The sequence below is a fragment of the Eptesicus fuscus genome, chromosome 5 (genome assembly GCF_027574615.1).
Source record: "Eptesicus fuscus isolate TK198812 chromosome 5, DD_ASM_mEF_20220401, whole genome shotgun sequence".
Classification (NCBI taxonomy): Eukaryota; Metazoa; Chordata; class Mammalia; order Chiroptera; family Vespertilionidae; genus Eptesicus; species Eptesicus fuscus.
In genome coordinates, this window is record NC_072477.1 from 85876785 (window position 1) to 85894510 (window position 17726).

The 17726-nt window shown below is 42.5% G+C and overlaps 1 protein-coding gene across 1 annotated transcript in view; it reads left to right on the plus strand.

Annotated features, from left to right (window-relative positions):
* The window catches only part of AKAP6 (A-kinase anchoring protein 6), a 370843-nt gene that overhangs the window by 58891 nt on the left and 294226 nt on the right, over positions 1 to 17726 (plus strand). The window contains exon 2 of the mRNA XM_008157188.3: positions 16671 to 16922. Coding sequence (XP_008155410.2) covers positions 16671 to 16922 — 252 coding nt within the window. The remainder of the gene's footprint in view (positions 1 to 16670; positions 16923 to 17726) is intronic.

The following is a 17726-nucleotide window of genomic DNA, read 5'->3' on the forward strand; positions in this document are numbered from 1 at the left end:
GTGGGAGCGCCGCTCAGCCAGAAGCAGGGCTCATGGCTGGCGAGTGCAGTGGTGGTGGTGGGAGCCGCTCAGTGCTAAGGAGCAGTGAGCCAAGCAGTAAGGAGCAAGCGGGCAGGTGGGCGGTTTGAGCGAGGGGTCCTGGATTGCGAGAGGGTGCAGGCCGGGCTGAGGGACACAATCCCCCTCTCACCCCCACCCCCTGCACGAATTTCATGCATCAGGCCTCTAGTAGAGATATAATATGCTATGTTATCCTTGTCAATCTCTCTTGTAGTATCTTCTTACTCTTATTTTCTGCATCTCCAGCTCATTTACCCCTTTCACTGTTTCTTTACTTTTATTAGTCATTATTAATTTACACGTCTGAATTTTCACTAGAAATTTGCAAGGTATTTTCTGTCTGACGTTAAATTGGGTACAGAGGCGTAAGACTTTGGATATGTCAGATGGAGTTTATTAGTCCCAGATTGAATGTTGAAAGGAATGACCTGAGGCTCAGTTGATATTTGGGCTTGCTCAGAGCTCATTTATTGGTTCTGCTTTTCCTTTTGTGATCTTTCTGAAACCCTTCTCCTTATTTGAGATGAATGGAATTCTGTGTGTGTAATCAGAGGGAACAAGTTCTTCCTCACTAAGTTTATAGTCAATCTAAGTAAGCAATAAGGTTAAAAATGATTTTATAGGTAAAATTAATCTGGTGGTTTGCAAAGTGCATTGAAATTGAATTTTTTTCTTAGCTGGTTGCTGATTTCAAAAGTAAAGTACCATGTTCTTTAAAGAGCCGAGCCAGTGTTACAGAAACTGTTTGAATGGATCCTTCATCCTCCATTGTGGTGTGTCATTGGGGCATTAATAATGGATGGTTGCTGCACTTGGTAGTCAGATACATTACTTCGATCTATTTTTATTTCCCAACGGGGCCTCTGGAAAAGGGCAATGAGGGTAGATTTAAAACCACATTATTGGAATTCAATAACTTTCGTCGTGCTCTGTATGCGTCGTGCTTGCTGAAGAGTAGTTCTAATATGGAGAGTCAGTCAAGCATGGAGGAGGCAAAATACCAAAATGGATTTTTATAACTAAGATATAAGCTGAATTCTATGTTTTAATTTAGGCCCTGATGCTCAGCATTAACATGTTAGATGTATGCATTTTGCTCTTTTTGATTCTGAAGATGAAAGGATGAGCACAAAAATAAAACAAATTCACCAGCATAAAGTATTTGGCTGATGGAAGCAAACAAAGAAGTTCATGTAAGTCAATTAGCAAAAGTTACATGTTTCAGTAATTCCTAAGCAATTGTGAAGGACTGAAATTTTAGTTGTGTAAAGTATATCCCCAAGAGAACACTGAGTCCTCTTTATTTTTTTAAAAAATATATTTTTATTGATTTCAGAGAGGAAGGGAGATGGAGAGAGAGATAGGAACATCAGGGAGAGAGAAACATTAATTGGCTGCCTCCTGCACACCCCATACTGGGGATTAAACCTGCAATCTGGGCATGTGCCTTGACCGGGAATCGAAGGTGACCTCCTGGTATATGGATGACACTCAACCAGTTGAGGCATACTGGCTGGGCTGAGTTCTTTTTAGATGTCTTCACTTCTCTGGCAATTACACAAAGGCCATAGCAGTTTGAAAGTGGAAGATTCTGAATCCTAGGGTATTGAGGTCACTCTCGGAGATAAACAATGCTTTTTTTTCCCAAGACATTGAATCTTCCCTGAGAAACACCCCTCCCTTTTGGGTCTGTGTGAAAATGTAGAAGGGTATTGATGATCTAGTCAGTCATAATCTTGAACGAATCAATCAATTACATTAAAAAGGAGAGAAGATGAGTGATATTTACATTTCTATCCATTTCAGGTATTTAATATCTTTCCCTTACCTATGTCTTTATTTCAAGTGTGATAAACTTAAAAAAAAATCAAAGCAAAGCAGAGTTAAACATCTTAATACCCAGCTGTTAATGATACATTATTCACCTGTTAGTACCTGGCTAATAGTACCAGGTCACCTGACAGAGCCGTAAGAGAATGATGATAGTATGGCTGTGAATGAAGGGACCAGTCTCTCTCTCTACACAGAACGAATGCTGGGAGTCTGAGGATCTTGTTGCTTTGACAGTGATAATCAATCACCTTGATATGTACTTTATATTAATTACTGTGCATAGTTTGACCTACATTCCTTGACTGTTGTATCACCATGGGAAATAACTTTATTTTTTGTTATTGTTTAACTTTTACATTTTTTCACAAAAGAAATTTCTAGTGGAAAAAATTTAAAACAATGCAAACAGTACATTAAAAATCACTTGTGCCCTAGCCGGTTTGACTCAGTGGATAGAGCATCGCTTGTGGACTGAAGGGTCCTGGGTTTGATTCTGGTCAAAGGCACGTACCTTGGTTGCAGGCTCTATCTCCAGCCCTGGTTGTGGCGTGTATAGGAGGCTAACAATTGATGTGACTCTCTCACATCGATGTTTCTATTCGTTCTGTCTCCCCTCCTCCCTTCTACTCTCTCTAAAAATCAATGGAAAAATATCCTTGGGTGAGGATTTAAAAAAAAAAAAAGTCACTTATAATCTGCCACCTAGAGAAAATACTATGAACAGCTTTGACATATTTTTTAGTTCTTTCTGAGTATACATAGCTGTAATTTTTAATATAACTCTTTAACTTACTTTTTCTCAATTAACAATATGTCTTGAATATCCAATTTCATTCATTATATTTTGCAACATCATTTTTAGCATCTGTGTAATTTTCATTATATGGATTACCAAATCTTTTAAAGTAATCTTCTCTTTTTTGATCTTTTGGTTATTAAAAACTTTCACCATTATATACAACTCTGTGATAGCATTTCAATAGGTAAATCCATTATTGCCTCAGTAGATATTCTTAGGAGTGAAATTATTGGGTCATTGGAAGGCAATAGGAGCTTTCTAGAAGGTTAATTGATGACATGCACCCCCATCTGCCTTACATGAAAGGGTAGCATTAGCTTAAGAATCTGTGTTTGTTATTATCTCATTTACAGTGTCTTGACCGTAGCCTCTGGAATTAGTTCTTCACAGGACTTGATCCTTTGAGGTCCCATTTCCTCTTCTGGATGCTCAGATGTGAGACTAAAAGCTTGTGTCTATAATGTAAGCTTCCCACAAGCATGTTGTAGGTGTCTAAATACACATCAACAGCCAAGCTAGTTGCTGTGGGTATTTATGTGGGGGAGGGAGACATAGAAACATATCCTTAGAAGCTGTGTCATGGTCTTAGTGATCTAAATATATGAAGAGTGCATCTAAGAAAGAGGTTGACCTTTCCAAGGTCACACCATGAGTCAGCAATGAATCCAAAATAGAACTTTCTTTTTTGAACATTTTCCCCCCAATATAATACATATTTATGAATAGGTCAAGAGAAAACATTTGTAAATGAGCTTGTAAGATTATTTATAATTTGAAATGCTCCAAAAAATTTCAAGAGAGATACCGGAAAATTTTCCTCTCCCAGAAATAAATCTAAATTGCTAAAAGGTATTTATAATATTTTAGAAAATAAAATCTTAAATAACTGAAATGAAGAGAGAGTAGTGAGTGGTATAGGCAGATGAAAATGAGCCTCATAGGAGTGTGTGTGTGTGTGTGTGTGTGTGTGTGTGTGTGTGTGTGTGTGTGTGTTTGCTGGCAGCTGGGAAATAAGAGGTGGATGAGTAATGGGTTGACTCTACCATGGTTACTAAGGAAAACACCACCAAAGGGGCTCCTCAGGCATTAATCCTGGGGTGGGAGGATGGGGTCTTGGCCCTCATTTGCAACGATCTTCCCTTCTCAGTCTGTTGGTGTGGATCTGCGCTGGTATTTTAGATCTTGTGGCAAGGTCACTTGCAGGAGCCAGAGAGATACCTTTCAATATCCCCAGGACTGGTCTCAGGTCTCCTGATTCCCAATCTAGTACTCATTCTACTACAGGTAGGAAATAACAGTAATATTAGAAGGATTTTCAGAGACACACAAAAGCTTCTGGGTAGCTGAAGCTCTGGGTATGCATTATATGAAGGGTATACAAAATAAAAGAGGAAGGATTACAAGGATTTTCAGAGACACACAAAAGCTTCTGGGTAGCTGAAGCTCTGGGTATGCATTATATGAAGGGTATACAAAATAAAAGAGGAAAGGACACCAAAAAATCTTAGCACTTGGGAATAGAGATCATTCATCCAGCACTGTCTTTGTAGATGAGGAAACAGGTTTGGTGATCTATTGGGAGTGATAACCAGTACCCACCAGGGCCAAGAACTCAGACTTTCTGACACTCAGCCTGGTGCGGATTAATCTAGATACATCTTGTGATTCATTTATTCTTTCTCATGATAATCTTCAAACTTCTATTTTCATGATTTGTGAATTCAGTATCACTAAACTCAGCATGTATTAATACTCTATGAAGCAAAATCTAAAAATGCAGCGCTTGCCAGACAGGAATTTCCTAAGGCAGACAGACTTCATAGAAGTAGACAGAAACAACAGGTAGACAATGGAACAAACAAAGCAAATATGTAAATTGTATAACTTTTTCATATGAGATGGTAAATGAAGAGATCATCACTTTCCATTTCTTTAAAAGAGAAAAGCCATGTTCATCATGGGACAGCCCTAAGCCAGTGGTCGGCAAACTCATTAGTCAACAGAGCCAAATATCAACAGTACAACGATTGAAATTTCTTTTGAGAGCCGAAAACCGACTTCTGCGCATGGGCCACAAAATTTCAATCGCACTGTACGGGCGCGCCTGCACGTGGTATTTTGTGGAAGAGCCACACTCAAGGGGCCGAAGAGCCGCATGTGGCTCGCGAGCCGCAGTTTGCCGACAACTGCCCTAAGCTAATAGGTAATAGGAGTCATCCTATGCCCTTAGTTGCTGTATTGGAAAGAAAACGAGTGCTTTACCAGGCACACTCAGCACTCACGTGATGGTGCAGTTTCGTTGGTATATTGTTGGTAGCACCTTCATTGGTTTTTGTTCTGCATATTCTGCGAGGTCTGCAAAGACTAGGAGGATCTGCTGAGGCAGGAAGCCTCTCAGGGCATGCCTTCGAAAACCGAAGAGCTTTCCCTCCCAGGAAGAAAACTAGTGGTCATGTGGCTCACAGTCCTATTTTTCTTGAGGCTTCTGTTTGATTTCCTTCTCGAAGGACTTTGCAGATGATAAATGAACTTACAACATGCCCAGGTGTTTGAATTGTCATATGAACTGTAGTAAATGGGAGACTATGGTATAAGTTCTATTCTCTCAAAAACCACTTAGAGACAAACCAAAGGTAACCTTGTTCTCTTCTGTGGTAACAAAAGGCACCTTGAGCAGGTATTGTATAAATGCCTGTCCTAGTCATTTGCTTCAGGGACAGTATTAGTAGTAGTTTTAGGGTAGTATTAGTATTATTATGATGAAAGCATCATATGTATAATGTGAGATGAAACAAATGAGTTGCTATGCGGTCCTCTAATTCTATCACCCCATGTGTTCTTGAGGACCAGGATTCTGGAACAGAAGAAAGGGCCTACAGATATTGTATAGAAGGATGTTAGGTGAAAACCCTATAGTCATGAATTTGAATTGGAAATCAGTTATGAATTCATAAGGTGTTTCATTTTTAAATATGTATACTTCCTAGCTCGGTTAATTATAAAATCATAGAAACAATAACTAACCCAGTGGTAACGAGCATCCCTACTCCCCAGATGGTAGTTTGGAAATTTTTTTCCATTAAAGGAAACCAAAGCTTCTTAGAAAAGTGGCTGATTTCAAGCCCGACAATGTATAAGATGGCAAAGAAGCTACCAAAGGCTACGAGGCTAGCCAGCCTAGTCAGATTGAAGGCCATCCCACTGACCAAAGATGGACAGTCTGAACTTCAATAAGGTTAAGAATTGCAGTGGATCAAAACGCATCAATTATGTTTAAAACTGTGAGTACACATTGATAGTAAGTAAACCAGCCTGCTGGTTACCTTCTGAATGTGACAGAGAACCAGTTCATTATCTTGAACACTGTGTAAAAAAAAGAATTTGTCAGTAATTTTCCTTTATGAATTATATCACTGTAACAAATAGTTGATAAAGCAAAGCCTCTTCTGATAAAGTTATTCCAGCTAATGAATGAAAGCAAAATGATGGAATGAGAGTATCATCACTTTGTAACCCCATATATTTATTAACAGTTTTAGGCACAGAGCAGTAACTACCAAAATAGTTGATAGCAGCTATCAGGAAGGAGCAAAAACCAAAGGTAAATGCCTCTTGATAAAAGAACATACTGCTGCCCGGCCAGTGTGGCTCAGTGGTTGAACATCGGCACATGCACTAAGAGGTCACCCATTCGGGTTGCAGGCTCGATCTCTAATAGGGGGTGTGATCGATGTTTCTATATCTCTCTCTCTCCCTTCCTCTCCCTAAAATAAATAAAAACATTTAAAAATAAGATAAAAAATTAAAAAATAACAACACAATGCTACTTATACTTTTGTCAAAGAAATTGAACCTGAGACAAATCAGGCCTCAGGATCTGGCTGCCAATTTGTAGAAAGTAAAGAGATCTGAGGAACCAGCACACTGAATGCTTCATGCAGCTGCAACCAACACATCCAAATTGTGGGAAACTCTGCAGGTCTAATGCCCCAGGATCCTTAATGGATAAATTATACTAAAAAGAAAGGAATATAGATGGAATCTGTAGATTAAAAAAGACTTAAAAGACATATCAAGTGAAAAACTGACCAAAAGTAAATTATAGTATCCAGGCATGCTTACTTGGGTGATGTAACAATAGAGATACAAGAAAGTGATTGCTCTGCAGATCTGGATGGCGGTCACTTTTGGAGGGACGGAGGGTCTGTAATGGGGAGGGGCACATGGAGGCACTGTGGGGGTGGCTGGCCAAGTTCTAGTTTTTGACATGGGTAGCTGCTGCAAGGCTGCTTACCTTATCATAATTTACTAAGCTATGGGTTTTTGTGTGATATTTTGTATCTGTTTCATCCTTATCTAATAAAAGAGTAATATGCAAATTAACCATCACTCCACTACACAAACAAGCCACACCCACCAGCCACGCCCACCAGCCAATCAGGAGCGATTATGCAAATTAACCACAACCAAGATGGCTACGGCCACAGAGAGCAGGAGGGAGGCTTGGGTTTCCCCTGGTGATAGAGGAAGCCAAGCTTTCCGCACACCCTGGCCGGCGAGGCCTCCACTCCAGGCTACAAAGTTTCAATTATAGAAGATAAATCCCAACAGAAATGGCGGCAGCCACGGAGCTGGAAAGAGCAGGAGGCTAGGGTTGCCCCCGGCGATAGAGGAATCCAAGCTTTCCGCACACCCTGGCCAGGCCCAGGCCTCGGCTTAAGGCTACAAAGTTTCAATTATAGAAGATAAATTTCAACAAAAATGGCTGCCATCACGGAGCAAGCAGGAGGCTTGGCTTCGCTCCAGGCTACAAAGTTTCAATTGTAGAAAATAAATAAAATCCCAGACACTAGGGCCTCCGCTTGAATTGCGCGGGGGGGGGGGGGGGAGTGGGGGACGGGGAGAGGCATGGCCAGCCTGCAAACCACCACAGGCCCCTCACCCAGGCCACCCCACGCCCCAAGGGAACCCCCACCCTGATCTGGGACACCCTTCAGGGCAAACTAGCTGGCTCCCACCCATGCACCAGGCCTCTATCTTACCTTATAATAGACAAATATGCAAATTGACCGCACCTTCGCTACGCCCAAGCCATGCCCACCAACCAAGCCACGCCCATCAACCACGCCCACCAGGAAACCGTTGCAGGGAAGCTGGGGTGCGGCGGAGCCCAAGGCCTGGAAAGCCGCCCGGGGCTTTCAGGGCCTTGGGCGCCAGCGGGGTGCCTGCTCAGATCGCAGGAGCGAGCCAACCTGGGGGGTCGGCTCGCTCCTGCGATCGGGGTAGCAGGGACGCTGGGGTGCGGGCGGAGCCCAAGGCCACCGCCCAGGGCCAAGCCGGGACCCTGAAAGAAGGTGGAAGGCGGTGGCCACAGCCAAGGCCTGGGTTCCTGGTGCCGGCAGAAAACTGGTGCAGGCAGCCAGGTGAATGAAGGTCTATTGCACGAATCTTCATGCAAACGGGCTACTAGTCCTATCTAATAAAAGAGTAATATGCAGATTGACCATCATTCCAACATACAAGATGGGTGACCCCATGTGGTCAAAGATCCTGCCCCCATGTGGACACAAGATGGCCACCACAAGATGGCCAGCAGGGGAGGGCATTTGGAAGGGACCAGGCCTGTAAGGGAGGGCAGTTGGGGGCAACCGGGCCTGCAGGGGAGGGCAGTTAGGGGCAAACAGGCTGGCAGGGGAGCAGTTAGGTATCAATCAGGCTGGCAGGGGAGTGGTTAGGGGGTGATCAGGCTGGCAGGCAGAAGCGGTTAGGGCAATCAGGAAGGCAGGCAGGCGAGCAGTTGGGAGCCAGCAGTCCTGGATTGTGAGAGGGATATTCGACTGCCCGTTTAGGCCCGATCCCGGGGCAGTTGGACATCCCTCGAGGGGTCCCAGATTGGAGAGGGTGCAGGCTGGGCTGAGGGACAACTCCCCCTGTGCACGAATTTCATGCACCGGGCCTCTAGTTCTATAATAAAAGTGTAAAAAACAAACAAAACCACAACACAGGAAAGTAAGAAGCCCATTAGAGAAACTCACAAAGCTGATGCTGCCTAGAGCTGATCACAACACTGTCAGCGGAGGGTAAATGCAGCTGTGGAAAACTGTGTTCTGGGCACAAAGAATGTAAGTCCTCCTGCAAAGACATCTGTGTCCTGTTAGCAGCGGGCTACCCTTCAGGTTGCTGGGCGGTTTTGTTCTTACAGCTGTGTAGCAGCAGGCTTGCGTGGAGCTTCGTTTCAGGTGGAGTCAGACTAGGTGGCCCATTTCTGGCTCAGTGTGTTTTAACATGTGGTGTCTAGAACACCAGCATTGTGGTGACTGCAGGTTTCAGAAAATGCAAATCCCTTGGTCCCGTCTCTCTTCAAAAGGAGCAGCCCTGGAGTCTGCATGACTAGCAAGCACACTGTGGAGTCAGAGCCACCATGACTTCCCTGCCTGTTTCTACACGAAGTCAGTTTTATGACGATATCTGAGGGGAAGAACAGATCAGAGGAATTTCAGAGAGTTGGTGCCATAGGTGTGATTTTCATTCGTGAACGAACTTTTGCCTTGTTGTCAGGTAGAACACTGAACGTGAATGTGACTAGGCAATAGCTCAATTAGAAAAACATTTTCTCCAGTGCACAATGGCAATTGTCAGATTTTCTCTCATCTTTTTGCTCAGGGTTCTTCCTCTCTCACGGCAAAGCCTGGAATTTAAAGTGATATCTCAGTCAGTGAGTCCTCTGAAGCTTTTAAAATGACAATTCTATACTAAAAAATTCAAATCATGGAAAACAGAACAATCCAGATTTGGATGTGGCCAGGCATGGCCAGACAGAATTTGGACTTGGTCCTTTCTTTCAGAGTGTGAAAGCAGATGTGTGAGGCCTGCCAAGTCTGTAGTCAGCATTTTCATCCTCCTCTTTCTACCATCGTCACTCTCCCAAATCCACATGCTTTTCGGCACCAATCCTAATCAAAACAGATGATACAATTTCAGTGACTTTTGCTGATTGAGTGCTGATTAGCAAGGATACACTTAGGAAACTGAAGCATGGTAACCTCCATCTTGTATAAAAACTGCTCTTTGAAATTCTCTGCTATTTTTAGATAGTCCCTTGTTTGGTAAACTCTGTCATTTTTAGACAGTCTCTTATTCTATAAAATAACTGTTTTAGTTTAAATAATAGAAAAAGATAAAAACTTAACTGTCTGACCTTGCAAGCTAGCCATCTAACGTAATGGACTAATACTGATAATAATTCCCATATCCTTATGCCAAATGTTTGTTCTTTATGTATCCAAGATTACAAACTGTCTGTAACAATAACTCACACAGAGCTCTTTGTAAAGTCTGCAGACAAAGAGCCCAAAAGGTATAAATATGGAAACTTCCTCTGTGTCTTCGCTCAGAGATTTGGAAGAAACACCCACCTCTGGGCCGCGCGCAATAAATGACTCCTAATTAATTGGCTCATTAAGGCGTCTCGTATCTATCTCGCTCATTTACGACACAACAAAACTAAACTAGGACTTGCGTTTTAGGCATTTCACTTTGACTTGTGAAATATAATATTTTATCTGATTGACTCTAATTCCAAGAACATCATTTGAACACTGCCCACATGCATGGTAGTGTCCCAGCAGAGTGACATGATTTCCTGCTTCCAGAAAGCTACAGTTTAATCAGGGAGATGGGCAGGTAATAGCTAATGGTATCAGCAAAGTCATTTCCACATAAATAATGTCACTTCAGCTCTCACACTTTCAGAGTTTTAGCCATTTAAAAGGACAAACACTGTTTATAACCATAGAATTCTTGAAACTTTGAAGAGAAGTAATGTGATGATCTTAAAAAGTCTCAGCCTCTCTCCCACCACACTTCATCCTGTCATTCTCAGTATGACAAACAAGAAACTAGGACCATCAGAAAGTGTATTTGCTAGGGCAGCGACTTTCAACTGGCATGCCACAAGAATTTTTAAAACATGCAATACCAGACTATTTAGTCAGGGGCACTGACCTCTTTTCCCTTAGGTTGAAAAAAAAAATAGACAACAGCCCACACAACATTAGCTGTCTGGTATGAATGAATAAAAATTATAACTATTTTTTGTCAGATCTGCAAAAAAATATATTTTTTGGTGTGCCATCGAATTTTAGTAATTAGTTTATGTGTGCCATGAGATGAAAATCGCTGTGTTAGAGGAAGGGAGAGAAGGGGAGCAGCCTACTTTTGGGAAAATAAATATTCTGTCATAGGAACATCCATCAGTCTGTCTTTCGGAGAAAGTACAGTTTTGATAACCAACTGAAGATGACATCAATAGTCTGCAATAGGATGTTTTTGTATAAAGTTGCAAGTTTTAGTTCAAAAGGTTCATTTATTAGGAGTTTTGTCTTTAACAAGTGACTGGTGTTCCCTTGATCTGTATTTTAAAATATAAAGTACATGTATTAGGTAAGACTCTCCTCTCTAGCTTTTTCCTAATGAATACACACACATGTGGTGAGCATATGGATGGGCAAAGACACTTTTCTTTATTCATTTCTATAATTGCCAGTAAACAAAATGAGCAGTCATGATGACATGGCATTTTTCAGTGAGACTTAAATATGTACACGAAATACATCTTATATTTACTTCTCTTTTGCTTACTATCTTTAGAGCATGAAAACTTTTCATTCTCAATGTAGTGGTATGCTTTGGATAAGATAGGGGTTCAAGATTTCTGAAACTTTGATGGGAAAAAGATGGAAGTGAAAAAAAGGAGCAAGGAAGGAGACCTATCTTTTAAAAGTTGGCTTTACTTTGTGTTTTTGTTTGTTGTGTTGTGTGTGTGTGTGTGTGTGTGTGTTTAAGGAATACCATCGGAATGTGTCCTGCAGTAAGACAAATGTTAAGGCAAGAGTGTTTTGAGATAGTGTACCTATTTTTACGGGTAAAGATAGAAAATAAAAGGGTTGTAGATGAATGAAGAAATGCCAAGCAGTTACTGTTTGTGCCTGTGGGGAGTCAGGTTGCAGGGTTTGGGGAGATTTGCTATGTTTTCTCATTTGGGGATGCATGTTGGGAAGGAAGAAGCGGAGAGAAGTGGGTGGGGCTGCATTTGTGGGAGTTCATGAAACTGGGATGCCACGCGTTGCTTCAGTCCCTGGTGAGGAAGTTGCTGGAAGGGCAGGTTTCCTTCCAAATGCACAAGGAGCCTTCGAGACGGGTAGTTTGGTAGAATGTCAAGCCACAGACACAGAATTTCACGAGGAAATCTTCAAGATGTTTTGAAAAATAAATTGTTGGAAGTAGGCACGGCGGCCTCATGATGAGGCAGCAACCAGATCCCCTCCCAGGGACAAATAACAAGAGCTGAGGAGGTCCCAGTTAGCATTGGTACAGTAAGCGATAGAGCAATTACATGAAGGGCACCCTCATTTCTCCCCTGTGTGAGTGACAACTGGACATTCTGGTTAAATAGGTAACAGTTATCTCAACCGCTCTATCTTTCTGAAAGAAGTGACACAACTACAAAACATACAACAATCTTACCAAAAAAAGGCACCTCTCCCACATAAATATCGAACTATAAAGAAAAAGACTGACTCATCCAGCTGGAGTTTATTTGTAAACAGTCACAGGTCAAGGCAGTGTTGTTATCGGCTACTTCAGGAACCACCGAAGATTCCCGTTTCAGTGACAGGCAGCAGCAGCTGCAGTTTTGAGACCACAACATATCTACAAGTTTGAGTGAAGTGGGCAGCCGGCAACATAATGTCTTCATGAATTTATGCTGTAATTCTGAAGGCCATAGGGGCTACTGTGGAGTATGTGAATTAAACAAGAAAACGGAGAGTCTAACTTACCCACGTTACAGTAATATCTATGGAAAAAAATCTTACTCAACTTTGAAGGTAGATTGTTTGAGACGGGCTCCAGTTTAACCTTGTTTCCTTTTATATTTGTCTGAAAATCCTGTGGAAGCTATAGAATTCGGGCTGATGACTGTAGTGCCGTGACCTTCAGAGCTGTGCTCCTTATAATTTCCAACAGCCTGGAGGGAGGGTGGGACCCAAAACAAATGTTTATGTGCATTTAGTAAGAGACTATAAATTGGTTTTCTTTTCTGTTGTTATTTTAAAATTTATCAAACAGAAACTCTAACTTTCTTCTTTGGTGTACATGTCTACAAATTTAACTCATGTGTAGATTTGTGTAACTATCTCCACGCTCAGTGTGCAGAACATTCCCATCACCTTAAAAACTCCCTCAAGCTGTCAACCTGTATTCATGCTCTCCCCACCTCCACCCCTGGCAGCCACTCAGCTATTCTTCATCAACACAGTTTGTCTTTTGGGAATGTGTATAAATGGAAATACACCGTACACTGTGTAACCTTTTGAGACTGGGTAGTGTATAGATGTTCCATAGTTTGTTTATCCATTTTCCCATGGAAGGTCACTTCGGTTTGGGTGTTTATGAGTAGGCCTTCCTTTCATTTTTGTGTATGCCCAAGCTTTCATTTCTTTGGTATAAACACCCAGGCATGGAATTGCTGGGTCATATTGTAAGTGCATCTCCGACTTCATAAGAAACTGCTAAACTGTTTTCCACAGTGACCATCATTTTGCATTCCCATCATCAGTGCAGGGAAGTTCCAGCTGCTCTGGAACTCCAAGGCCTTGGTAATTGTTCATTCTGGTCATTCCACTAGGTGTACACCTATTGGACCACAGTGGTATCTCATTGTGGTTTTAATTTGCATTTCTCTAAAGGTTAATGAGGATGAACTTTTTTTTGTATGTGCTTATTTGCCATCATTATATCCACTTAAAATTTTTGTTTAAGTCTTTTGCCTATCTTATCATTGGGTTGGTTGTTTTCTTATTGTTGTCTTGAGAGTTCTTTATACTGGTATATTCTGGATATAAATCCTTTGGTAGATATAGGATTTGCAAATAGGTTTTTCTGGTCTGTAGCTTATATTTTCCTTTTCTTAAAGAATATCTTTTGCACATCAAGAGTTTTAAATTTTGATGAAGTCAAATGTTTTTCTTTTATGGATTCTGGGTAATATACTGTGTGTAGGAAATTGCCACCAAAGCTTAGGTCTGTAGTTATGGAGACCTCTCTGATACTGGCTACTCCCGAGAATGCTCTTCTCATCCCCTTGGTTGTCTCCTTCAAGACCCTAACATTACTTCCTTAGAAGAGTGTTCTTCCTCCTTCCTCTTTGCCCCCCTGGGCACAATTATTTCCTTCTCCTCTGTGTGCCCTCTGTGAACACTTACCTTCCTGGCTGTAATTTTTATTTCCATCCCCACCTCCTACCAACCAGGGAACTCCAGGGAGCAGGCTCTGGAACTATAACCTTTGTGTGCCCCAGCACATGGATTAGTACATAGCAGGTACTTAAGGCATTTGCTGGGAAAAAAACACACAAAAAAACCAGAAATAATTATCCTTCTATCCTTAATAATTAGGGGATAGACTAAAGACAATTTGAGTATCTGTAAAAATGTTATTGCTTGAAGGACATTTAAAAACTATCTTCAGTTTGTAATTATAGGTTTCTTAGTCTTTGAGACATCTCTTGATTTAGTCATCTGAATGAGCTTGCTGGAGAACATTTTTTTCTCAGAAGAAATATAAGACAACTAGAGGCCCGGTGCATGAAATTTGTGCACGGGGAGGGGGCGTGTTCCTCAGCCCAGCCTGTACCCTCTCGAATCTGGGACCCCTTGAGGGATGTCTGACTGCCCGGTAAGATCGGGCCTAAACGGGCAGTTGGACATCCCTCTCACAATCCAGGACTGCTGGCTCCCAACTGCTCACCTGCCTGCCTTCCTGATTGCCCCTAACTGCTTCTGCCTGCCAGCCTGATCACCCCCTAACCACTCCCCTGCCAGCCTGATTGATGCCTAACTGCTCCCCTGCCAACCTGATTGCCCCTAACTGCCCTCCCCTGCAGTCCTGGTCACCCCTAACTGCCCTCCCCTGCAGGCCTGGTCACTGCCCTCCCCTGCGGGCCTGGTCCCCCCCAACTTCCTCCCCTGCAGGCCTGGTTGCCCCTAACTGCCCTCCCCTGCCTGGTCGCCCCCAACCGCCCTCCCCTGCAGGCCTGGTTCCCCCACAACTGCCTTCCCTTGTAGGCCTGGTCCCTCCCAACTGTCCTCCCCTGCCGGCCATCTTTGACCACATGGGGGCAGCCATCTTGTGTGTTGGAGTGATGGTCAATTTGCATATTACTCTTTTATTAGATAGGATGAATGAAATTTATGTAGAATTATGGGAAATTTTAAGTAGTTAAAGCTTTAGTAGAATGTAGACACGTACTAGAGAAGAAGGGAGCTAGTATAAGGGCAAAAGAGTAATGATCAGAAAGTGGCAAAGAAGCTCTGAGGCCTGTCCTTCCCCATCATCCCTATCCCTCCATCTCTCAGGTGAGGCCTGGGCTAATAGGTAGCATCCCTTGGGAGGACAACAGGGAAGCAAGGTCCTTGGGCAGAGTCAGGGTTTGGTAAGACTAGGAGGTAGATAGTACAATTATTCACATAATTCTTCTGTCAAGTAAAGGAATGTTTTTACAATGGAATGGGGTTATTAGCCAGAAAAGTGGTTATTAGCCAGAAAACAGAGAATTTGGAAGTGGTCAGCAATGGGGGGAAGGTAGTTTCCAAGGAAACACAGTACTACACAGAACTGAGCATCCTAAGAGGGCAAAGGAAGCAGGGCATGTGCTTTGAGGTAGTTGAGGTATCAGGAATAAGAGGTGTGAGGGATAAATGGAGTAGATGCTCTAAGCATCTTGGTTCTTGGGTTTCAAGAACTAATATTGGAGCATTTATCGGAGTATTTATTGGAGTTGCACAATAATTAATATTCAAATTACAGAACAACTCTCATTCTTCAGTAAACTTTTTTGGCCTATTTTTACACATTGTTTCCTAAGGTTACATTTTATTTTTTCTTTAAAAACAAGTAACTGAGTTACATGGAATCAGCAGGCTATGTTTCCAGCATAGAATGACTGTTTTGACACTCATGATAGGGCTCAGAACTCAAATGCTATCTTAAAATGTTAGCCTTACCAAAAATTATCCATTTAAAAAACAAACACTGATCATCACTAAAAATGGGTAACTGAGCAGATTCAGCTGACATCTGTATCATTTTAATGCTTAATGGTCTCAAATTGCTCACGTAAATATCCCTATTGATGCTGCTCATTCCATGTAGCTGTCTCTGATGGCACAGTGGAGTGTGGGAACTTGTAAGGGCAAGTGCCATATCAGACACCAAGTCTGCATGCCTCATAGTATGTGTGGGAGAGATTGAAACCTTGAGTTCATAATGTTTCTATTTATATTGTCTCGGTCTTACAGAACAAACTGTATTTTGTCTTTCTTCAACCTTGGGGTTTCTCTGGCTTTCCTTCTTAAGGGTGCTTCTGCTTGCAAAGTGTGGGATGAAATTTAGATATCCATTATGAATTTAGGGATTAACATTCCCTGTGGGAATGTGACAATTGTTCCTCACATCGAAGACCCTGTGGTTCATTGACAATAGGTGGTAATTCCTATGAAACACAGATTCGAGCCCATCTTTTCTTCATGCTTGGTGTCTGGATGAAGCCTCTATCCTGAAACACTGTGTGTTCCATGGAGCTCGCCACCAGCAAAAAGAATAGCTGTTGGCTCACTTGCCAGAATCACAAACTGTAAATAAAGAGAACAGAGAGTGGATTTGTGAGGTGACCTCTCAGCTTGGCATCTGAAAGAATTTTGGTATCTGAAAGAATCAGACTTTTTGTGGGTTAGGAAAAGATCAGCTTACCTGTGTGCACAAAAGGCCCGGTGCCCAGGAACATGGCCTGCAACTAACAAAGGCCCACTCTCTAACATGTGCTCACCTGACCTGATGGCCCTGATGATTGGTGTCAGGTGAAGAAGTGACCTTTTGGCAAATAAGTCATCCTATCTTTGCGTTTTCTCCCCCACTGCAGGACATTTGCGAAGATATTTCTGATCACGTTGAGCAAATCCACGCCCTCCTCGAGACTGAGTTCTCCCTGAAGCTGCTGTCCTACTCTGTCAATGTGATTGTGGACATCCACGCGGTGCAGCTCCTCTGGCACCAGCTCCGGGTCTCGGTGCTGGTTCTGCGGGAGCGCATCCTGCAAGGTCTGCAGGACGCCAATGGCAACTACACCAGGCAGACGGACATTCTGCAAGCTTTCTCCGAAGAGACAGCCGAGGTGGGTATTTTCTTGGAAGCCATATCATGCGTTGTCAAGTGGGACCTTTTGAGAATGTTTCCAGTGCAGAGCTGTGGGGTAGGAATTCTTTGCAGGTAGATAAGCAGGTCCTGAGCTGGGCTTTGAACCTAGGTATCGCGACAGAGGCTCGGTTACTTTTAATGTGAATGAAACTTTAGATCAGAATTAACTCACTCCTACCTGATAGTTTGCCCAGAAACCACCCATAGTTGGTATTAATTTGGCTCCTTGTTCCCTATTTAATTTATATTTATTGAGCACTTACTATGGGCCAAGCACTAGGTGCTAAGAATATTATAGTGAACAAAACATAGTCTTTGCTTTCAAGCAGTTTAGAGCCTCGTGGGGGATGTAGGCACATGAACAGACATTAAGGCCAGATGGCAATAGGTCTATATGGTGCACTGGAGGACAGAGAAGGAGCACCTGATTCAGACAGGAAGCCTTTCCAGGAGTGAGTCTAATCTGAGACCTAAAGGAGAAGCAGGATCAAACTGGTGAACCGAGGTGGAAAATGTCTAGACAGCGGGAATGTCATGTTCAAAGATGCAGATGTAAGAGAGAGAATGACAGGCTCAAAGAGCTACCGACAAAAATGGAGCAAAAGGTTCAAGGGACCAGGAAACAGGCTTTAAACTAATAGGTGAGCAAAGGTGAGATTGTGAAGATAAAAAGCCATATTACAAAGCCGTATTGAGAGAACTGGACTTTAGTCTTAGGACAGTTTGTTCAGGGAATGGACATGATTCAATTCATGCTTTAGAAAAATCATTCTGGATGTAG